At 35.5% G+C, this 24,988-nt stretch overlaps 1 protein-coding gene across 4 annotated transcripts; it reads right to left on the bottom strand.

Moving 5' to 3' along the window:
* LOC107788286 (vacuolar protein sorting-associated protein 54, chloroplastic) lies at positions 1-23,457 on the bottom strand. Of its 4 annotated transcripts, none has more exons than XR_012707494.1 (20): positions 22,338-23,457; positions 16,181-16,243; positions 15,790-15,869; positions 15,189-15,306; positions 14,677-14,751; positions 13,593-13,749; positions 13,281-13,369; positions 11,979-12,235; positions 8,722-8,893; positions 8,548-8,631; positions 8,198-8,467; positions 8,038-8,123; positions 7,451-7,604; positions 5,519-5,600; positions 4,183-4,262; positions 3,385-3,546; positions 2,082-2,149; positions 1,436-1,516; positions 1,012-1,251; positions 1-334 (listed from the first exon to the last, which is right to left on the bottom strand). XR_012707494.1 is itself a non-coding variant. In XM_075249377.1 (19 exons), exons 1-19 carry the CDS (start codon positions 23,097-23,099, stop codon positions 1,119-1,121), a joined length of 2,973 nt encoding a protein of 990 aa, XP_075105478.1. In that variant the 5' UTR covers positions 23,100-23,457; the 3' UTR covers positions 765-1,118. The 4 variants fall into 4 exon arrangements, 1 of the variants encoding a protein (XP_075105478.1); XR_012707495.1 differs by having other exon boundaries at positions 2,082-2,145; positions 22,338-23,415; XR_012707496.1 differs by lacking the exon at positions 1-334 and having other exon boundaries at positions 765-1,251; positions 2,082-2,145; positions 22,338-23,455.
* Positions 23,458-24,988: the final 1,531 nt, after the last annotated feature.

Raw genomic sequence — 24,988 nt, 5'->3', positions numbered from 1 at the left:
TTCTTAGGAGGATCTTTGATATTGATACAGGAGAAAACATGCTTGAATAAAGCAAGGAACCGATACATACAATTATTTTCACTAGTATACACTACAACTGCACTCTATGAAAATTATTCAGCTTCCACTGTCAGCTCATGTCTCTTTCTTTTCTCCAAAATCAAGAGAAGAAAAAATCTACAGTCCAGGCCAAAAGAATACAATCATTAAAAAAAAAATCATTCATCTGACAAATCATTACTGTGTATGACAACTCCAAAATTGCTGTTAAAGGACTCTTTCTCCCCTCAAAACTCCATTTGGTAATAAGACATCCAGTTAGAAGACTGCGCATCTGGGGAAATTGCAGAGTTATGAAGAGAATTTTCCAACAATAACTATTTTACAAATTTGTACATAAATGCGATAGTAGTCAATGACATAATTTGAGAAAATCCAATGATTTGACTACAGAAAACAATGATTGATATTACTCAGAATCAGTTAGCAATGAAACTCACATGAGACATTAAGATGAAACAAAAGTTACTATCCTTCTGCAGTGCACTTCTTCCATACTTGTTACTATAAACTCTGGCACATTTTCCACATCTCTAAGCAAGCTCTCATCTCGCTGTGATATTTCACATTTCTCTACGATTCATCAAGACACTCTCCCCCTTGTTAATTACTAAACACAACCACACATCCACTTAATCGCGACGATATGAGTTAAATGTAACTGATTAGATGAACAAAGGCATCTTCAACAATGGAGCAGTAGGAGATGCAACCCATGCACAAATATAGGATATTATAGCATGCTGCTTGTTTAGATACGTTGTATAAAAGTGAGTACAACAGTATCGCACATATAAAAGAATGCGGGTGAAAGACAGTAATCTCAAATGCTTTTCTTTATTACTCTTTTTCCATCTCTTTTATCTCTCACACAGCTTATCCCTGACCTCCGATTCATTACAGTGTCTCTTATTATCTATTCACATAAGAGCCCAGTAACACCATATTTACCTTCAAATTAATTGTACAATATTGATGCATAGTCTTCACGTGTCCTCTTGATTGCTCCAATCATGCCTATCCAATGTTTTTGAGATGTAGACTACTTTACAAGGAATCTATTGACTAGCTTCTGCACAGAAATTTTGTGCCAGAAACTCATCAAGTTGCCCCCAATTAGGGGGATTGGATTTACTATCAGAAGGCAACGATCTGATACATCCAAGAAGATGCTGAACATCACGATACGTTCTGTTACAAGAAAAAACAAGTTAATTAGTTATAGGAGGTAACAGATAAAGGAATAAATAAGAACTCCCAGGGAAGGTTAGTAAAAATTAGAAATTGTATCATTCAAAGAATATCAAATAGTATTAATCACTAAATTATGTCTCGTATGAATAAAATTTCTCATTATACAGACACTAGACAGTACCTTTGTCTAGCTTGTTGACTGCTAAAATCCAATCGTGAGAATGCTTCGGAAATTTGTGAGTGAAAGATGATAACCACTTGCCTGCAAGTATCAGATCTTTTAGTAACCATCTTCTGCAAGCAAGGACTAATTCAAGACGTACTTATGCTTAGTATCCCACACTCATTATTAGTAATGATAATCATTGGTATAAACATATTTGGTCACAAATACCTAAAGTCCTCTTTGAAGCAAGGGACGACGAGAGAGAACAATTCTTCCAGTTTTCAAAGCCAGCATCCAGGGTATAAATTAGTTTAATCAATAAATATAACTGGGGGAGTAGCTAGGGAAAGCCATACTTGAGGATGTTTATATCAACAAGAGTTATATTCACTGCCTATGTGAAGCTAATCTTCTAGATAGCTCTCTTGTAAAGTAAGCATGGATGTTACTCTTTTTCCCCCCTTTTTTTCCGACAGAAGTGTAAGGACGGATTACTTTTTTAAGGGAATCAAAAGAAAGGGCATCACTGCTGGCGCAAGAAAAACCGAGCCCCCCCCCCCCCCCCCACAACAACCCACAAAAAGAAAAAGAAAAAGTCTAATCTTCTCTTCTAGCTCATGGACGCTTCAGGGAAGAGAACCTCAAATTTTCAAATCCTCACCTGAAAATAGCTTGAACATCTACCTCATGCAGAGTTCGAGATAACACACGTTGAAGAAGGCCGACTTCCTTCAAACAAATGAGAAAAGTAAAATGAGTTAATGAAACTTCTGATAAAACAAAGAGAACCTAAGGAAACAACAAAAAACAGAAGTAACAAGCATGTAAGAACTAAACGCAGAAACTATGCAAGACAGTGAACTCACTAGCAAGATTGCAGAAACATTAAGGGGTCGTTTGGTAGGATGCATTGGATAAGCTAATGCATGCATTAACTTTGTGTATTAATAATACATTGTTTGGTAGACATTTTGAACCTATGCATTAGTTATGCTAGCATTAGTTATACATCCTATTTGGTATTATCCTATGCATAACTAATGCATAGAAAACAATGGTATTAGCAATGCAATGGGTTTTAATGCATGCATTAGCTTAGTTAAAGACAAAATTGTCCTTCAAAATTTATGCTTGATTAAAATATGCTAGTTAGTATATTAATGCAAGTTCAAAATAATCCAAATAGTGAGAAATAAAATTATATCCCTAGTAAATAAATAAATACTTAGCATATTTCCTTTTTTATAAATAAATATTTAATTTTATTTTACAATATAGGTAGACAAATAAAATAATTTTTTTAAACTTTTTCATATAAAAACATTTCTCAACATATGTTTCTTTTAAAAAGTTATGGTTTGGACTAGTTTTGAGGGCATTTTTGTAAACAAACAATTCTTTTAGAAACTGTGCAATGCTTTAATACATCAAACCAAACAATGGATAAGAAATATGTCAGCATAACTAATACCAGCATAACTAATGCAAGCATAACTAATACCAGCATTACTAATACACCCTATTCAGCATTATTCTTATGCACCTTACCAAACGACCCCTAAGAGATAACTGAAGATAGGAGGACAAGAAAGACGACCAAAAATCATTGTAACATCAGATCAATTTTATTTCGAGAATGAGTCAAAAATCTTAGCTAATCTAGTTAGAAGGTAAATATTCCAAGAGGTGAGTGAACTCGTTAATCATCAATATATCAAGTCAACATGGCAATGTTCGGATTCACAGATTGGTTCATCAATATTCCAACGTGGAAGGTAGTAATCACACTTCAATAGTTTCTCTTCTTCAACTCAATTTTTCTTCTCACATCACCTTTGCACAAATGTCATGTTGATAAGCTAGAATGTATTGTTAATTGCAGAAATTTCACAAAACCTTTACTTAAAAAAGGGCAAGAACTGAGGTGAAAAAACAGTCAAGACATATCACAAACAAGCTTCTACCTTTGTGATTGAACGAGCATACTGACTTGGCTGTGAGTCAGTATCTTCTTGCCTATTCCAACTCTCAACAATTTGTGGCAAACTCCGAAGGTGTACCAGCAATCTTTCCCGCATTATCTGTACCAACTTGGAATGTATTTCATCACGATGAACTTTGTAGTCCTAATCACAGAAAGAGATTTAGAGTCAAGGATTTCCAGCCAATATCTTGGATTATGATGCTTTAAAAGTACGATGATCTCAGCATAGAAAAATATTTGACTAGGGCACGGTAAAACATAAAAGCAGTTGCGTTTATATTTTGATAAGCAAGTAAAGCAAATAAATAAAAATAAATACAAAAAATAGTGTATGGTCAGGTATAGCTCGACATGGTCCATACTTGCATAAATAATGGTAACATCTAATAAGATGCCCTTAATTCTTTTATTTACTTCCTGGTGATCTCGTACTTGTATATGGTAAGATTAAATAGGGTACTCACTCTCTTTAATGAGTTAAAAAAGCATATAGTAACAGGCACGAACAAGGTGCAAAAGTACAAGCTTAAGAAGAGAAGAAAGAATAAAAGCCTTGAAGTTACACTCCCACCCCACCCCACCCCCACCGGCCCAACCCCCAAAAAAGGTGAAAAAGATAACCTGAATTACACTAGCAGAGTGAACACAAAAATGAAAAATACCCAAGGAAATTTCACAAAAGAAAATGATACATCATAAAAAACCTTGAAGGTTGACCAAGAAGCAGAAATGTTCATTCCATAAGTAGCTAAAGAACATAAGCAAATATCTTCCTTACCTGTGCTACTCGATCAACCTCCAGCATTAGCAATCCCTTGTGTGTCTCAGGCACTTTCAGAAACAGTATCCTCTTGATTTCTTCAAACATACAAAATATGCAAAATGAATATGGGTTACATAATAGGTATCAAAGAAACTCTGGAAAGTTATTAAAGCGTGAAAAATACTTCTACGCCTTTTTTTTTTTGCAATTGAGGGCATTTGAAGCTTAAATTCCAGAATCATATCATCTAATAGTAGATAAAAGCCATTACACAAGATGATTTCCAACATATGCCCTTAGTCAACAAATTTAGTTAGACAAACTTGGTCCTCTGCTCCTTTTTCAGATAAACTTTCATCTGAGTATAAGGCCCATGAAATGAAAAACTTTTGCCTCTTGGGTGTCCCCTTTTTTTGATAAGGTGTGTCTTGGGTTTCCCTTACTAATTTATCTCTGGGAGCAGGACAAAATGACAACTCTAATGTCAGGAAAATGAATCATTTATAGCCTAAAGAAAGTAGTATATTTCTATAAAGAGATGTAGCACGTATTAGACTCATTTAGAGAGGTGAAGAAAACAGATGTAGCACTGAGTAGACTAACGAAGAAAGGGTGAACAAAAGAGATGTAGCAGTAGCATTAAATAGTCTGATGACGAAAGGGTGAAGAACAGGAGAAAATGAGCATGGGAGCTTCAGGTTAAAATGACTATGCATATGAGACAGAGAGAGATGAAAGGAAGCTAAAATGTGTGATGAGATAGGTGAGACACTACACTTGAAGATACCAGGTTCAAGTAAGAATATCAGCAATTATTTGACATGATTGTGGCAAACCGGGAGTTTTCAATAAGAAAAAGGAATCATGCAACTATTAAGACTTAATGGAACTTTTTCAGAGTTGCCAACTGACAGAGGTGATCATGTGTAATGCAAAAACACCCAACGCAGGACGAATTCGCAGATGAAGAGAGATTAACTCTATGGAAAACCTGAATGGCTGGTTTCCTCTGGATACTCATTCAGACACTCAAGTAAAAAAATGTCAATGCGTTACATTTTGTATAATAGGCAATGGACCACCAAATTTTCATGAATTTCGACTATACACTGACAGAGGTAGAAAGATAACAATGTACATAACCAGCATATGTTCCACTTTAAATTCCAACCTGAATTCAGGTAGCAAATTAAATGAAAGGTAACCTTGGCATGCTATTATTAATGGTCCAACCACATTGATATATCTTAAAGTAAAGATCAACCATGAATGCAATAGTGGACAAGGAATTAGACAAGCAAGAAACAAATAAGAACTCCATCAGTGAACAGTTCTATTCATCATTGCCTACCAGGAATTATAGTGTATGTGAAACTGATGACTTGGCTTGTCAAAGCCAAGTGCTTAGAAGTAATAGACTTCAAACCTGAAACCTGCAAAATTTTCTCAAATTAACAACACCAATATTGCATATACAAGATAGAACTGAGAAAATGCTTAAAGAGAAGAAATTGTGAAAAAAACACTCAGTAGAGATGAAACGCAAATTAGGTCAAAAACTCTAATTCAAGTTACAGGCAAACTATAAAAGCAGAAAGCTTTTACACTTTGATAATGATTTCCAGAAGAATACTTCAAAAACCAAAACATCAATATAATACATTTACTGGCATTGAGACCTTAGACAACTTAACAACCGCCAGAAACAAGTCCCAGACCAGAAATACGTGCTCACTAACATAAACCCAAGATCTGTTAAGTGGGATATAACAACAATCAGAGTCAATAGTCAATGTGGTTAAATGACAAAAGAGACTACGCTTCTTCAGTGCAAGAAGAAATCTTTTGAAGGCCATTAAACAGGGACTAGCTGCTGAAGATTGATATGAACTCCTCGAGAACAGGAATAATTTGAGTCAAGTTACAATGCACTGAAAGAGCTTTGATGGTGTACCCATCTACTACAACTGGCATCAGAATGAAAAAAAGTATGGCCATAACCTTTCTAGGGAGAGGGAGAGAGTAGAGATCTGTATATAACATTAAATTGTAGAAGTTGAGAGCAAATTGATGAATTCTGATGACGAAATGAACTCAACACCGATAATGGACTTGCACTACGTCTTTCTGGGTTTCTAATTCATCATAGTATAGTGCCATCTCTCCCTCTCCCTAGAAAGGTCTGAAAAGTCCTTGAGTGTGTCTTGAGGGAAGAGCCTACAAGAAGTGACTCTGATAGTTTTGGAGTGCGTTTCTTTGAATGGAGAGGAAAGAGCAAATGTCTGTTATTCAATATTTTTTTGACGAGTAAAGATATTATTATTAATATAAACTCAGCACCAAGCTGGTACTGAAACAAAGTACAAAAGCTAGATAGAATTCTCCTCTAAAGCTGCAGGATTCCAGACAATCCAGCATCACATCAAGATCATTAGAAAAATCAGCATTACACCAAATTTGTAAACTATGGATGCATCTATTCTTCAGCAGCGAAATGTTCTCTTCCTTCCCCTCAAAGCACCTTCTGTTCCTCTCGAGCTAAATGTTCCAGAATATGCATAAAGGAATGTCTGTTATTCAATATTGATTTTGTTTTTTTAATTTAAGTCATTTTTTTTGTTTAGTTAATTTTACTTTCCGGTTTTCCTTGTAAATCATTGAGAAAAGGAACTTTTTATGGTTCTGCAAGGAACTACAGAGATTAGGGCGTAAAACAATTTTTTTTTAAAAAGATGAGGTGTAAATCAGAAAAGATTACATACGTTAAGGGTGCAAACTGTAAAGAACTAAAAAAGACAATCAAGAAATATTATAGAAATAGAAGATATTTTGAAGGGATAACTCAATCTATACATAGATTAAAAGATATATATATCTTTGCAGCAATTAGCTTTTTGGTGCAAACTCTAGATGTATATGCTATAGATAGTCTGATAGATTTTTTAATTTCCCTACACGCTCAGCCTGCTTTAGTACATAAATTTTTTCAGTTAGCACTCTTTTTGTACTGTTGTTTACAGTAATGAATCATTTACTTTGTGTATTAAAAAAATAAAAAATAAAAAAATCATCAACTATCCTCACTCCCAAACTAGTTGGAGCCTGCTATATGAATCCTCTATGCTTGTTCCACTCTGTTTATTTTATTCTATACATTATAAAATATGATTGAAGAATGGGACTGGAAGTGGAAGGGATGATGGGCTTGCGGAGCGCACGAAATTGTCTGGCATATCCAAGGAATGACCCATGAGCCACACACATTTAGAATGCAAGAGTATACCTGCATGGCTCCAGCTCCAAGGACAAGTTGACAAGTTCTCGTATTGAAAAACTTCAAGATGTCAACAACACGGTGAACCACTTCTGATGATAGGCCGGTTAAACTATTATTCATGTCAATATATTCTGACAACATCTTCACCAAAATCAAGCCACTGAAAAGCAACAGTACGATGTTATTTTGCAGGTTCCATCTTTAATTTAAGAAGAAAAATGAAAACATGCAGAGAATAAATCAGATGTTATACCAAATGACCAGGAAACAGTAGCAATAAGAGGAAGTAACAACAGCAACAACAACAACAATAAAAAAACCAGTGTAATCCCACAAGTGGGGTCTGAGGAGGGTAGTGTGTACGTAGACCTTACCCCTACTGCAATTTTAAGTCAAAAATAAGAGGAAGGAAGTAATTTTCATATTAATTGTAGCTAAGTACAGGCTGCATCAAGTATTAAAGAAGCAAGGAACAAGAAGCGAAGCATTTGAGACGAACAAAATTATGACAAAGAAATGAAAACTGGAAAAAGAAACTGCAATTTTAACTCAAAATACAGAAGAATTTATCAGAATAAGAGAGAATCACTGACCAGTTTACCATGTGATATGAAACACCCCCAAAGGAAAGCATTCTAGGATTAGATCTTCCGCGGTCTCTTGAGTTCGTGTCATTACTCTGAATTAAAATAGTCTAAAATCAGCACTGCAGTCCTTAGAGTTAGTTCTCCAGCTCAATTTTGAAAGACTAACCTGTGCTGTACTATCTAGGTGTGTTGAAGTAGAATCACTCTGCTCCGTATTATGAGACATATTTGGAACTCCAGCATCCACCATGGAAGGATCACTGCTGCTTTGGACCACTTCAGTCTGGCTTGTTGCAGTGACAGCAGAATCGTCATCACCATGTCCAGTGGTCCCAGACTTGGGACAGAACAGTGATGTGACGATGGTCTGAAACTCATCGGGGACATCAATCTCAGCCCAGTTTTCCTGGTCAAGTATAGCCTTCAACTTTGCCATCTGAATTAAACAACAAAACATTTAATAATCCAGGAAAGAGACAGCGGAACCACATAAATTCAGCTGGAAGAGAAACGAACTCGAGAATCATGTTGAAAATCAACAAATGCCTTGGCCTGTGATTGTATGGTTCCACGGATACTATACCCCAACCTTCCACCAATCTGTTCATATTTGAATAACAGAGAATTATAAACATAATAACCAAATTACAATTAGTAAATTTTATACTTCATAGAAAAATAAAGTTTTACCTTCTCAGTGGCAGTAATAAATTCCTGAGTGATGTTATATATGTTTAGGAACTCCTGCAACCTCAACTTAGGGTGGATAGGAGCACGTACTCCAAGGATCTTGGCCCATCTTCCATGAGCAGCGTCACAAGCTGCAAATACAGCTTCTGTATTCTCTCTCAGTATATCAGCTCTATCAAAGAAAAAAACAGCTGCATAAGTATCTGGCAAATCTATCTGTAATTTAAGTAGTCCCCGAAAGTAAGCCGCCAATTTAAAGCACATAATAAATGCCTAATTTAATGTGACAAGCTTAACAATTCAATTATAAAGCAGACTTCAATAACAGAGACCAAACATGTTTAGAGAGTAGCTGAATTACTAGAAGGCCTATAATCAAGCTGAATCAAGTTCAAGCATACTATATACTAGCTTGGCTTGTTGAATAATCAAGCAACATTCTATGATCGAGTTTGACCTAATCTGGGTTCACAAGTTGCACACAGCTCGAGATAAATAAAAATCACATCAAAAAGCAAATTTCAAGCTTAAAACTCGAGTATTTAATATTTAATGTAATATAGCATACTCATATAAGTCATTCGCAATCATTGTATCACATGTGGCGAACTAAGTTTGGCTCGATTACTAAACTAGTACAATTTCTCATTCAAGATTAATTCGGAGAGCTAAAAAATAACTCAAGCTTATTTTGCAACAAATCCACTCATTTAAAGCCCTAGTTACTAGTTATGAAACAAACATAACAGAAATCTTCAGTAGCACAGATATTGAAACACCCATTTCCAACACTAGCCCCCTAATTAAGGGGGAAAAAAAGAATAAATAATACAAGAAAGAGAAAAATGCTGAAAAAATCTCAGCAACCAGTTAACATGCTTTTCAGATTAGTTAAGTGCTTCACCAACACAGAATGCTTCAGAATGAAAACAATACTCTGGCAAAAAATATGGTACATTCGCCGTCCAATCTTATGTGACATGGTTCACTTGACTGGAGTTTAATAAAGCAACTTAAGTGTAAAATTAAACTGGTAAGAGTGGGAGGATTATGAAGTAGCAGTTGATTAGCCATTGAAATAACATTACATCTGTTTAAATGAATTTGAATTTCTGCAATAAGTAGGAGATGGCTAGAGTAATCTTTTAATAAAGAAAAAGATGGATATCATTATTTGTATAAATGCGCCAAACAAATAATGCGCCAATCATTATTTGTAGAGCTAATAATAATGGATATCCGTTAGCTCTCATGTGGATAGTTTGGGGGGAGAGAAATAGGAGAGCTTTTGAGGGGATTGAGTCTCCTTTTTCACATCTTAAGAATAGTCTTTTATCTTTGATCGCTTTTTGGTGCACTCATATAGCCCCTACTTGTATAGAAGATTGGGCATCTTTTGTAGAGAATCATGTTCTGATGTAAATTCTCTACTTTTTGGTATACTTCCTGTATACGGGAGTTCTCTCCCTTTTGATTAATACAATTTACCTTATCAAAAAAAAAACGGGATGTCCTGAAAGGGAAATGTGTCACACAAATAGGAAGGGGGTAACTGTGGTCTTGGTTTCTCAGGCCAAAAGTCTAGTCTTGGTCTTCATGTCACTGTGAAGAGAGGTAGTCAGGGAGAAGTATGGTATAAAAGGAAAATGGATAACAAAATCTGTGAATGGACTTTATGGGGTTAGTCTATGGAAGTCCATTAGGAACCTATGGCCTAAACTCATGAATCGTCCAAATTCAGAGTAAGAAATGGATTGAATATATCTTTTTGGGAGGATAATTAGTTAGGCCAAGGTTCTCTGAAACAAATTTTTCCTGACATTTACACTCTGAATCAGAAGCAAGAAGCAACAATAGGAGAAGTATGGGCCAATGAAGGTTCCAACCTTTCAGAAGATCGTAAAATACTGGGAGATTGACAGGATAACAAAGTTTTATAGCACTTTGGAACAATTTAAGGAGATCAGTACTTCTGAAGATTATTTGACTTGGCTGGGAGTTTTCTATTAAATCAGCCTATAAGGATTTAAACTTTTCAAATAATCAGACAGGTTGCTGGCCATGGAAGTTGATTTGGATAGTTAAAATTCCTTACAAAGTTGCTTACTTTACATGGCTTTTGGCAAGAGGCAGTTCTGACACAGGATAATCTAATCAAGAGAGGTCACCATTTATGTTCAAGATGTTACTTATGTAGAGAGGAGGCAGAGACAATCAATCATCTTTTTTGCACTGTAATTGACAATACAGTTATGGAGGATTTTCATCAGCTTAAGGGCTATCATGTGGGCTATGCCAAAACGAAAACCAGAAGTTCTAGCATGCTGGAACAGATGCTGGAACAGAGAAGGTAATCTTTCTAGTCAGAAAGAGAGATGGAGGCTTGTCCAGCTTGCATCTGGTGGACAATTTGGGAAGAAAGAAATCAAAGATGCTTTGAAGATAAATCCAGTCATATTCAGAAGATGAAAATGAAGTGTCTAATCTTGTTCTATTTTTAGTGTAAAGGAATGTACTTAGAAGATCATGAGTCTATTTTTGGCGTTTTAGATTCCTTGTGAGAAGACCAAGGATTAGGAGCTTTTCTGCTTTCTTTGTAATTATGGGTGACTATACAGCTTTTTGTGTAGTCTATATATTTAATATACAGATATGTTACCTTCTCAACAAAAAAAATGAAGTCCGACTACACACATTAAACCTTTTATTAATAGAAATGTGTTGTTGTTGACCTCCACAGACAAATTCCTATAAGTGTAAATTGGAGCATGTGACTGCAAAGTGCAACTTTAAGGAAAAAAATTCTTTTTGTTACTCCTTTTTTTTTTTGGAGAGAACATGTTATACTGTTATGATTTTTAAAATTCTGCAACCACCAAAATAACCTGCACTAGCATAACACAAGGATGATACATGGTTTTAGAAGCTAACAATCCATTAATTTATCGTAACTTTTTGCAAAAAAAAAAAAAAAAAAAAAAAATTGGTAGAGAGACCAAAAAACACATAATATTAAATGAGAGTTAATGTGCTACTTGGATATTATGAGAACCAATTTCGAAAACTTTCAATGGAAGAATGACCAGATGAGCAATTATCTATCAAACAAATAAACATGCATCCCGCAGTTTGATGGAAATATTTTCAACAAATAAATAATGACGAGAAATTAATTTTCCCTCAATAAAAGTTTTGATAATAAAGACAACATAACAGAACAAACGTCTAAGAATAACAGCAAATTAATGTTTGTAAACCTGAAATTTCTCGATAAATGTGACATAGTTGTCACATCATTGCCCTTCTCGTGGATTGAAAAACCCCTGGAAAAGTTGCTTGAGGGAGAAAACTGTGAAAAGGTGGTGATCTGACCATCAGCTTCACTAGCAGTTTCTGCAGCTGCTGCCCCAAGTGCAATTGCAGCAGCAACTGAGTCAGCAGCATAATGATCATCAAGATGGCAGATAATCCACTCAATTGTTTTCTTAACTTCAGAAGCCTGGGCTAAGTGGGCCTGCATTCACTAAAAGAAAAATATCAAGTTACATCATACCAAAATTAAATTTGAAAAAAGAACACGGCAAGGATTTCTGCAAGAAGCAATTACCCAGACTAATTCAAAGGGTAAAATTACCAACTTAAACACCAACAACAAAGTCCACTGCAAAGTTAGGGTCCTTAGGTCGAGCGTATAACATTTTTAAGAGAAAATTCTTTGAAATGAAATGCTTTACGCGAACAACCATCTTAATCAATTAGGTCTTTAGTTTACTTCAAACTCTAGTAAATGGTGGCAGCTATGGCCGCAGTGAAGAGGTAGTGCCAGGTGAGGTGTGAGGTGGTAGTGGACCATTGGTGGATGACAAAACGAGTATTCAACAGTCAGATGGATTGCTGATGAAGTGAGTCATAGTCAAAAATGACTTCTACCTATAATATATTTTTTTATAACCAAGAAATCCCCGAGCACCACTGGCACACGGCCGTTCGAAATTCAGCAATAATGGGCCCGCCCTCTACCCTTCTCCACTTTACTATAAATGGCATTAGTTGTTCCCATTGGTGTAAAAGATTTTTGTTTCATTTCCAGAATTCAAGATAACTACACACCTTAAATGGGATCAATTTTGTGCCCCAAGAAAGGAAGCTTTAAAAGAACTATTTTTAAACAAATGAAATTGCAACAAACATTAAAACATCATAAAAAAGCCTAGACGCAATAAGGCATGCAGCGGAGCTATAAAACAGAAAACTGATTTCTCATGGAGAAATCAACTTATCTAGGTCTAATCAGTGTACGCAGCCATCGGCCCCAAATCAATTAACAATTAAAGAGTCCAACTGAACCTGATGAAGGATCTCAGGTACTTATCAGTTATCATCACGTAGAATTAATTAATAACACAAGCATTGATTTAAAAGATCATGGGATCTTAGCAGTGGCATTAACATTGCAATAGAATCCTTGTGGGAACAGATATTGCATGATATTGCATGATAATGAACTTTATTTGTTTGATTGCAAGGTTTGTTTCACAGTATGACCAAGTACACATTACCTGCACTATCATGAAAATAGCCTTCAAAAGTTGAACAAAACTTTCTGGTGGCAGGCTTCTTAATCTACTGGCAAGAGACGAGCTTCCACCTAAGTCAGCAGATACATGAAATCAGAAACCAGGTATCAACCTCCCTTCCCCCTCCCTGTGTAGACCAAAATGAATCAGCCCTTCCCACCTCTGAGAGCACCCTTTGGTTTCAAATTAAAAGAAAAGGAAAATAAACCCTTTTGCCTATTGACAATTTACTTTTCTACCAAAGCTCTTCTCATCAAAGTCAAGCAGCCGTGATACATTAAATTGTTAACTTACCATCTGTATCAACCACTCGCTCGCCTGCAACAAAATCTGAATCCAAAGGTTGGGCACACAGAACACGAAGCAGCTCTTCAACTGATGTCTTAATGGCAGTTTTCATATCAGCTGTAAGAGTGTCACGGTATATTCTCAACACAGCAGGGAGCTTTGCCTGAAATTAAAGAGTCAAATATGAGAAATGCTTTAGAACAAAAATCACTTTGTGTAACTCCAGATGCTCAAAAAACATTCATGAAAATAGATCCAAAAATTATACCCATTAAAGGGGACCAGATTATATCATCTTCTAGTTCGCATATAATGCAACGTGACGGCTCGCGTGTTAATGAGTCGAGTTAACAATCAATAATCACATACACACGCAGGCGGGGAGAAAGCTATGGAACAAATTTGGACGAAAGAGGACGACGGGATACATAACCTCTATTCACTATTTCTTCCGAGTTACCAGTCTTCGGCCTTCACTCTTATGCCAACTTACTTCTAATTTTGGTAACTAAACAAAGTTACGCTTCACATGCACTCGTCGAACTGATAAATATGTAAGCCAAAAATCCCCCCCCCCCCCACAAACCCCAAATCTTTTAGTCTAGCATTTTTATCACTGTTGTAAGTTCCTTTTAAATTAGTTTTCTTTTAACAACAAAAAAAAATTGAAGTGTTTGGGACAGATTCAAATATTGATCACCATCTGTCCAGAAACTGTTCTTTTTTCTAATATTCTATACTTTCAGAGCTCCTTGACATCCAAATCCTACATTTTACCTTGTGACCTATATATCCCGCTACTTCACTTAACATGCCGTTTTAACAGTTTCACTCTTTTCAGCATGACCTGATCCAGATTTATAGTTTTATTATGTACACATTTTTGCTTCATTAAAAACTTATTCCTCACCCAGATTCTGAGAGAGAGAAGAGTAGTGCATTTCTGAGAAGTGGTGTGTTTGCGTAGTTCGAAGAGATTGAGTTGTGACCTAGATCATGAAGTCACCACTTCAAGGAAATCGTGATCCACCCAGAACTTGACAACTTGTATAAGCAATGATGTCACAGATTAACCATAGAGAAAACTCACAGTTCTTAGTAATCCAATAACAAATGGAAGAAGCCGGTCTCGGAAATTTGAGGTTTCTTCTTCATCCAATTTAGCCTGCAATATTATCAACATCAATTTAGTATGACCTGTTGCCAAGTTACCTAAAGGCACAGCCACATAGTACACTGCAACAGTAAGCATTCATACCACAACTATCTCATTGACAAATATATTGAATGCAGGATGATACAAAAAGGACCGATGTAACCCCCCCCCCCCTCCCCCCAACACACGCACAAAAAATTGGAAAATTGGGCAGCAGCAGATGCATAAACTACATCTAGAATCAAGCATGGAGCAAGTTTTGAACAGTTGCTGAGTAGGATTTCTTCATCTTCCAGCTACAGTTTCATAGAGAATCAAGAGCTGTTCTTTATGTAAACTATTGGGTACTGGATCTTTTTCCAAAAGTGGGACTTTTCCCGTCTAAAACAGAATGAAAACAATCTGCAACAATAACATCAAAGTACAAAATAACAAATCATGCTTACTTCATGGCCTTCTCCATTAATGGCAATGGTTGCCCGCGCTTTAAATTTTGATGTAATTGCCACATCCATGTTGCCAGCTTCTTGTATAGTTATACGCATAAATTCTGCTGAAAGAATGCTACAATATTGGATCTGGTAAGTAACAATAACAAAGTATGCAAACTGAAAGAATGCTACAAGATGGGATCTGGTAAATAACAATACCAAAATATGCTAAAACGTACCTTTTCTATAAGGCATAGTATGCTAAAAGGTTTCTTCAAGGGCATACTAGCATAATAGATACTTCGCCAAAAAGAAGTGCTTGGGGAAATTAGAAACGAAGTAGGCACAAATTGCAATTAAGAGTAGAAATAGCTAGGCAAATATATTATGCAATAGGTGGCTGTGCCCTAAACTTAGTTTAATTGTTGGTACCTTGGCAGCACAAGAACCTCAATAAGAATATATGCAGAAGATAAACTCACCAAAATTTTACTGTGGCATATACAGACTTTGCTTTAAACTTTTGTTTATCCAACATATAAAATTAGACTACCTTAATAAAATGAAGTCAGCAAATCCAAGAAACAGAATAAAAAGCTAACTCGAATAGACTAACCTGTTGATAGAATCAATTGAAGTGGCCAATTCATCACGAAGGTGTCGAAAGCAATGTAGACCAGCCAGTTCATCTCCATCCTATCAAGCAGTAAATCATTTGACAAATAGAACATTTTCCATCATAAACATTTGCAATGTCCAAAATCCACAACAACAAAGAACTTTTAGTTTAATTTAGCATTTTAAGCCAAGAATAAAACTCAAGCATTATATAACCCAACTGAAATTCAAAAAGTTTGACGTATTTCTACATCGAATTGTAGAATAAGATAGTGATAGAGAAGAGGTTGCAGCTGCAACAAAATCCGAGAAGAAACTAGTGCGATAGTCAAAAAACAGGAAAGGCTAGGAATGGAAATGAACACAAAATTACATGAGCTGTAACGTACCAATAAATGTTGCAAATCATCTGTGACATCTAAAGCTCCAGCACAATCTGCAGATGCAACAAGCTGTATAAAATAGCGGTTAGACTAATACATGCAGTAAAATATTGTTTTTCAATAGATGAAGGATAAAGTCTGAACACAGATGAAAAACTGACTCTGCTTAATGAAAAGGCAAATCAAAATGGAAGAATACTAAGTAGTAATCATTCTGGCATGCTGTCAATAGACAAATGGAGTAGCATCCCAGACTTTCTCATGCTGAAAGCCATTAAAACTACTCAAGCGAAATTCAAAAGGCTGTCAAACAGTGACATGTAAAGATTGATGACTGTTTGACCATGCAAGCATGAAAAGAGAAGGGAAAATATTGTAGAACAGAATGATATAGGGCGAGAAATGAAGAGAAAATTTTCAACCTCGCATTACGCCATCCAAATGGAATACCCTTAGTGAATGTTCAGTTGGCTTAGAAAAAAAACCCTCTTCTTCAGTTCCATAATAAGATAATTCCCCTGCTCCAAGACCTCCTCTTCCTTCAAGTCTCCTGAGTTCTTTTTACTTATTATTCAAGACCCAAAACACAGACATTTAGTTCACAAGCAGAACCTCCTCAGTTGACCACTCGAGAAACAAAAGGTGACAACCAGTTTTTTTCCAATTTGAATACAATATAATCTTTTGAATAACTGAATGTTTCCATATCCCAGTGAACATCCTTCTCCCTTTCTCAGACCATGGTTTCTCATTCTTCTGATAAGATGTACCTAAAAGTAATGCTCTGAGTATATGTACGAGGATCCCCGCTAAGCATCTATGGCTGAATGGTTAGTATTACTGTACTACCGTATTTCATTTTTCCTTCTCACGTTCTTTCTTACCTCTGCAAATTGCCCTAACCAAAAAGTGAAAAGAGGGAACAATTACAAAGATATCTTTCATGTGATATCTTTTCTTTACGCAGGATAAACGTGTGCTCTCTCATTTTATTCCTTATGACAGTGTGACAGGACACTGCGTTTCAGGAAAAACTTAGACTCATAAACTAGGTATTTCTAACATACCAAAAGCACTTTTAAAAACTTGTGGTGTTTAACATATCATATTGTTCCTATTTTGTCATTACGAGAAAAATGGGAAAGTTAAAACTAAAGAGTTTTCAAATATAAAAAGTTGCCAATCTTTTGGAACGAACCATAACACTAAGGGGTCGTTTGGTAGGGTGCATAAGAATAATGCTGAATAGGGTGTATTAGTAATGCTGGTATTAGTTATGCTTGCATTAGTTATGCTGGTATTAGTTATGCTGACATATTTCTTATCCATTGTTTGGTTTGATGTATTAAAGTATTGCAGAATTTCTAAAAGAATTGTTTGTTTACAAAAATGCCCTCAAAACTAGTCCACACTCTAATTTTTTAAAAGAAACATATGTTGAGAAATGTTTTTATATGAAAAAGTTTAAAAAAAATTATTTTATTTGTCTACCTATATTGTAAAATAAAATTAAATATTTATTTATAAAAAAGGAAATATGCTAAGTATTTATTTATTTATTAGGGATATAATTCTATTTCTCACTATTTGGATTATTTTGAACTTGCATTAATCTACTAACTAGCATATTTTAATCAAGCATAAATTTTGAAGGACAATTTTGTCTTTAACTAAGCTAATGCATGCATTAAAATCCATTGCATTGCTAATACCATTGTTTTCTATGCATTAGTTATGCATAGGATAATACCAAATAGGATGTATAACTAATGCATATGCTCAAAATGTCTACCAAACAATGTATTATTAATACACAAAGTCAATGCATGCATTAGCTTATCTAGTGCATCCTACCAAACGACCCCTAAGAGTATCATACAAAAATGGAACGTAGGAAGTAGTACATTAATCCCGCACCCGCTCTTTAAACGTCGAAACTTTCATGATCAACTACATTAAATGGTCATCACATTCTTTAGCGACGCCATACACTTCCAATCATTTCGGTGCACTTCAGTCACTTGGGTGCTCTTTTGGACAACACATAAAGAAAGAAACAAAAGAGCATTCGAGGAAGTTGAAGATGTTTGTGTGCCATAAGTGGAACTTTCTTATTTTTTGTTAAGTTTTGGAGTTTAAATTTTAGTGACTTTGACAGTCGGATCTCTTTTTTTATAATCGAGAAATCTCCGAGAGCTAGTGGCATAGGGTTCGAAACTCGGCGAGTATTGGGCTCACTCCTCTACTCTTCTCTATTTAAACACCAAGGTTTTGTCTAAGGTAGGGTTCAAACTTCAAACTCGTGGCACGCCTAACCCACATATCACGTGCAACACTTTTACCACTAGACCGAAGACCTTCTTTATAATTCTGAAATCCCTAAGAGCTAGTGGCACACAGTTCAAAACTCGGTGGGTAATGGGCTCACCCCTCTTTTTTTGGTAAAAGCGTAGCACGTGATATGCGGATTAGGCCCGCCCTCGAGTCTTCTCCACTTAAATATCAGGCTTTAGTCTACCGCATGATTTAATATCGTCACATACGTCTAATCACACATCAATAGCTACGCTTTTACCACTAGACCAATGGCCTGAGGGTAAGTTTGATAGTCTGATCTTATTTGTAGAGGACCATTCATACTTGTAGGATTGCAGGATATCTCCCCATCACACCAATACAACTTTTCACTTAATCAAGGAAAAGAAATAAAAAGGTAAAGTTGTTACACTCTTCAAGTGAAATAATATAAGAGCGTCTTTTGTTTTTTTTTAAAAGTCAATAACATAAGGGTACCATATCATTTCTTACTTTTGACTATTAGAGTTCAATAACCATTCTATATCTCAACTAGGTCAAATTGCATACTATAATTACGCCTCATTCCGAGCTAGTTGTGTTTGATATAAGAATCCTCAAATATTCATTTCGCTCCATTTGGACTTGTTCCAGTCCAATACCCAATAAGATAGTGTAATAAGACTAGAGGTTCTCTAAATTTCTCCCAATGTACACTATCTCTAAACAAACTAAAAAATATTCTAACAATCACTAGATCTAATGTAAGTTTATCAAACATGATCAAGTTCTAATCCCAACTAGTTGGTATCACCTATATAGATCTTTTCATCTATTATATTCTAAGTTTGCACGGATATTAAAGATAGACGACCTATATCCATGTAATTTTATGTCTAACCCATTGAACACATTTCTTCAATCATAACAATGTCAAACTTATGGACCGCTGCATTTGAAAGTCTAACTTGGACATGACCAAAGTATCTCTTATTTTATCCTGTGTACTATTAATATTGATATGGTCATTTTAGATCTTGTCTAATCTTAAATGACCGTCATGCATTTTTGACATTCGTCAACTTGAGGATATATTAGCTTGAATACCCAATATTTATTACCATATAACATTGCTGATCGTACCACCGTTCTATATAACTTGTCTTTCACTTTGGTAAATATATTGCTATTGCATATAACTCCTATAGAACTTCTCTATTTCAGTCACTTTTTTCTAATTTTTTGCGTTACAAATTCACCCATCATACCATTCCCTAAAACAATGAGCTCATATTTGAGTTATTTGTATTTAGATACTGTAATCCCGTCCAATCTCATCTCATCTTCATTCTTATTATAGTTATACTTGTCGTGCATATATTTTGTTTTACTTCTACTGAAACCCTCACTAAATTGCTTCTCATCAAGCTTTTGGTTGACTCCCTCGATAATTTCATCAATTAACAGAATACATCTTCAAATAGCATACATCATTAACATCATCATTTATACTATAAGTTAGCTCATTATACTAAGATAAACAAGTACGACCCCTAGTGTAGATCCGCAGTTATTGGAAACTCCCTTGCATATCGTACCATGATTCTCATACTTGTAATGGTTAGTTTGCACGTATTCTTGTGGAATTTGTATATTTGGGTATACATGTCTTCTCCAACACTAACCAGAGGACTTTTATTGAAATTTTGTCTTATGCAATTTTATCTTATGCTTTATCTACGTCAAGGAATATCTTGTCTAGATCATTCTGTCTCTCTACATTTTCATCAATCTTCTTAGGAAAAATATAGTCTCTATTTGTAGATGTATGATGCATAAAACTAATTCTTTCACCCTTATAGTCTGTGCTCTATTACTCTTTTCAAAGTTTCTTCTATGAATCATACAATTAGTGTCTATCGTTGGTACAACTCTATTTTCTTCTGATAAAGTAACAAATTTCATTAAAAGAAGAGCAAAACGTGCTCGTATACAAGAAGTATACTAAAAGGTAGAATAACCTTACAAAAAGATATGGTTTTCTAGGAAAGACAATCTTCTACACATATAGCTTGTACAACTCTACTTATATCCTTTGCTCATATATATCGAAATCAAGGTACTCTTTGACACTCATTTGGTATCTTTCCTCTCCTTCATTTATCAACGAATAGCTTCTGTAAGACGTATTACTCCAATTTCTCTAAGCCTTAAGGCACTTCCAGACCTCTATAGGGAATACTATTTGGACGCATGCTTTTCTAAACCTTATATTTTCATGATTTCTTTACTCCTGTAAACCTAATTTTAAGAATATAGCTGAAATTTCTCTCTTGTGCATATGTACAAAGATATTGGTATGTTTTCTTCATGATTAAAGCTCAATAATAGCATTTTTGTCTGTCTCTGATCTCTCTAACTCCTATGAAAGACTTGTTAGTGGTAGTCTTACACTTGACCTGATTTAAGTCTTTACCCATCTTCTCTCTCAATCATTCTGCTATACACTTTTGATTTCCCTCTTGCGTCCCTAACTTTTGGTACAAGCAATATAGGGATACCTGAGACTTTTCATTTTTACCTCTCTTCCATGGAAGACCTCCACCCCAAAGTAAGAATCGAGTTACAATTTAGTCCCCTAGTTATAATCCAGGGTCCCTTGCCCCCCCTCCCCCTCCCCCGGGCTTTGGTTCAATAATAAAGATGCAGCACGTGAATATGTGGATTAGGTGCACTCACGAATTCGAGGACTACTGTGAACAAAGTTGGTTTTTGAGTTGGGAGGAGGGTAGAGTGGCGAGTATATACTCCTTGAAATTTTGAGCCGTTACGCCAATTGGACTCGGGCTAAAAGTCACTAGGGGATTTATCCGATATCAAAAAAATTATAATCGTATACTCCCTCCGCTCCAGTTTATGTGACACATTTTCCATATTAATCTATTCCAAAAGAATGACATCTTTATATATGAAAATAATTCAACTTTAAACTTTCCATTTACCATTAATGAGAAGCTTATATAGCTACACAAATGTTATAAATGCTTAAAACCATAAGTTTCAAACATCTTATAGTAATATTATGGCATGTTTAAGACTAGAGGTTTCAAAAGTCTTCTTTTTTCTTAAACTTCGTGCCGAGTCAAACTACGTCATATAAATTGAAACTGAGGGAGAATTGTTTAGCATCTCCACCAAAAGCTCCAAAAGCTTTTCTATTACTGAAGTCAATGTTTTCAAGACACCAACAAAGTTCTACGTATCTTTGGTCACTTTACTTTAGTGCATCATCGGGTCAATTTCTAAGTGCAAGATTGTATTTGTAGGAAATTTTCTTTTATTAACCTTTTTTACGGTAACTCTTCCACAGAAGACCTCTACTCACTCTTTTATATCTAACCTCAAGTTTAACTACCACAGCATACCAAATAAACCACTCAGATTCAAGTTAACAAAAAATCCCAAGATTCCTAAAAGCTAAGAGTCTTATTATCATAATCTTATAATGTATCCTCAAGCTACACCTAATAAGAAATTTTGAATCCTAATATATTCATGTTTTTTCTCATAAATATTAATGCTATTAATACTGTCAACTAGAGAGTACATTTCACTAACATTATTCCAGCAGCATCACAAAAGAGGGTGTCCTCCAAAACCTTCAACAAACCGTGGCTTGTGTTATAAACGAGGAGATACATAAGTGCAACTTCTTTCCTCTACCAAAGAAGATCATAAATAAACGTTTCTCTACTATCATTCTTCCAATTAGTGCCATTATCAATAATAGTACTTAGACGTAAGCACAAACGCAGATTGTTCGCAGAATTAGGAAACGGATATAAATGTTCTTTGAAATCAAACATACCAAATTGAGAGTTGATAAAGCTTGATTAACGTATATAATGAGGTTGAGCTTGTTCTGAAGAGCAACCAAATCACTCCTCTTTAAATTCAACTCCTGCAACTTTCTAGCAGGCCCCACCAAATTAGTATCCAGCAGCCTTATTGTCTCTTTCAATTCCCTGATTCTCTTACACCCTTCAACGATCTTTGAATTCAGATCCTCCAGTTGCCCCTGCGCCTCAAAAAATGAGCTCGAACGCAACGAAATCTCCCTGACCAAGTGCAATTCCACTACATCCAAATACTGCGACAACTTCTCTTGCACAACCAAATTCTCGGCCGTCACGGATTTAAACGTGGCGCCATCCTCTAACTGGAAATCTTCCTTGAAGTACAAAGAGGGCACTTCGCGAAGGCACGCTACGAGAGCATTTTCGCCATTTTGATCGTCCAGGAGGAGGGTGGATTTAGTGTGGGTTTGGATATCGTGAAAACGGGTAAAAGGGTCGGAAAAGGAGGCAATGTAAGGGGTGAAATCGGTTCGGGTTAAATCAGATCCGGGTTTAGGAAGTGGGTTTAGTGGTGCGAATTCAGGAACGACGGGAAGGGATGAGGAAGTGGGCCACCACCATCCATCTGATTTACCGGCGTGTGGATTGTTAAGAATGGATGCTAAACTTTGGTTGTGGCTATTGGCATCGGATACTGATTTGGATAAATATGGTTTTTTGGTACTGCTACTACTTTCGTACCTTCCCGATGATGGGGAAGGCCTTAAATCCATTTTTTTTGTATGTGATCTAATTCAAGAATGTGAGCAGATCTGAAATTCTGATAAGCAGTGTGGATTATGAAGAATTGTCGTTACCGGTTTTGGATCAAACGAATGGAGAGAGGGAGCTGAATGGTGAGGTGGATCTGCGCTCTGCATAGGAAAGGAGGAGTGAGAAGGAGAGCGCCACCCAGTAGGCGGGTAAGGAGGAGTGATGTATTTGGGAAAACGTTGGTGGCAAACGGGACCTGGCTGGTTTGATTTTGGACCCGCCAGTTCAAGACTCTATTCCATTGTAACAAGGAAGAGTTGCATTGCAAATACAAGACTACAAGTAAGAAAATAACTTTACTATAGATGGTTTTGACACACGGATTGATTTTACGGAAAGTCATATTTATTCCTCTACTATGAAAAATAAGCTGTAGTTACCCTTTGATTTAATTTGTTAGGTCTCATTGGTTTGCATTTAATGAATGTCTAAATCATTCTGATCTCAAATATTAAGTGTATTTTCTAAAGTCTGAATCTTACTTATTGAGATCTTAATCTTTTAAGTGTTTTTTTTACTTTACAACCACTTAATAGGTCTGAATAGGCATGTATGATTAAGATCTATAACAAAGACTTAGGTCTCATTTGTTTTCTTAAGATTAAGACGTCTGAATCTGAATACATATCTGAATGTGAAGATGTGTATTAAGATTAAGACATCTGAATCTGAATACACATCTAAATATTAAGCTGTGTATTAAGGTTTGAATACTAAATGATTAAGACCGTTTGTTTTTTAACATCTGAATATATGAAATTTATATTTATTTAAAAATTAATAAATATAAAGTTTAAATAAAATACTAATTAATCTAATGATGGTTGTTCTAGGTAGTAGCTAGTGGTGATTGGTAGCGATAGCGATTATGATTGAGGATGGTGGTGGATGGTGATAGTTAATAATGGTGGGTGGTGTTTGTGGTTGTGATTGAGGAAGGTGATGATAGGTGGCGGAAGTTTATAATGGTGGACAATGCTAGCTATGGTGATTGATGGTGATGGGGTAGTTGGTTGTGGTAGTTAAGGTGGGTGGGTATGTAGTTATTGTTAAGGATGATGGTGGTGGGGGTGGTGGATGGTGGTAGTGGCGGCGGCTATGATTGAAGATGGCGGTGGCAGTGGCGGTGGCGGTGGTAGTAGTTGATAATGGTAGGCGGTGGCGGCAACATGTAATGAATGGGGATGATAGCATCTTAATAAAATTAAGGCTTTGTTATAGATCTTAATCATACATATCTATCCAGACTCATTAAGTGGTTCTAAAGTATAAAAACAAACATACTTAATGATTAAGATCTAAACGGTAATGATTTGGACCTTAAAAACAAACGCACTTAATATCAGAGATCTGAATGATTAAGATTTAGATCTCCATTAAGTACAAACAAATAAGGCCCACCTCATTTGTTTTATTTAAAATTAAGACGTATGAATCTAAATACACATCTGAATATCAAGATATGTATTAAGACTCAGACATATGAATCTGAATATACAATTGAATATTAAGATGTGTATTAAGATCTTAATACTAAATGATTAAGACTGTTTGATTTTTAACATCTGAATATATAAAATTATCTTTATATAAAAATAATAAACATAAAATTCAAATGAAATATTAATTAATCTAATATTCTATTAATAAAATATATTTTTTTTTAAATATGGCACTTGCTAGTGGTTATGGCTAACAGTGGTGCTTGTGAATGCCGACTAGAGGCAGTGGTTGTTGGTAGTTTTGATTAATGTGGTGATTCAAGGTATAGCTAGTGGTGATTAGTATTGGTGGCGATTATGATTGATGATAGTGGCGGTGAATGGTGATAGATAATAATGGCATGTGG

This window comes from Nicotiana tabacum, chromosome 3 (assembly GCF_000715075.1).
Source record: "Nicotiana tabacum cultivar K326 chromosome 3, ASM71507v2, whole genome shotgun sequence".
NCBI lineage: Eukaryota > Viridiplantae > Streptophyta > Magnoliopsida > Solanales > Solanaceae > Nicotiana > Nicotiana tabacum.
Note: the sequence above shows the minus strand (reverse complement) of the source record. Positions and strands in the feature narration are given on the sequence as shown.

Bases quoted from the DNA above. Each gene is read 5' to 3' on its own strand.
- LOC107788286 (XM_075249377.1), bottom strand. From the start codon at position 23,099: ATGGATTTAAGGCCTTCCCCATCATCGGGAAGGTACGAAAGTAGTAGC. The intron at 13,370-13,592 runs GTAAGTTAACAA...CTGCTGACTTAG, and splicing joins GCGAGTGGTTGATACAGATG to GTGGAAGCTCGTCTCTTGCC. The intron at 8,468-8,547 runs GTTCGTTTCTCT...TGTTTAATTCAG, and splicing joins ATTTTCAACATGATTCTCGA to ATGGCAAAGTTGAAGGCTAT.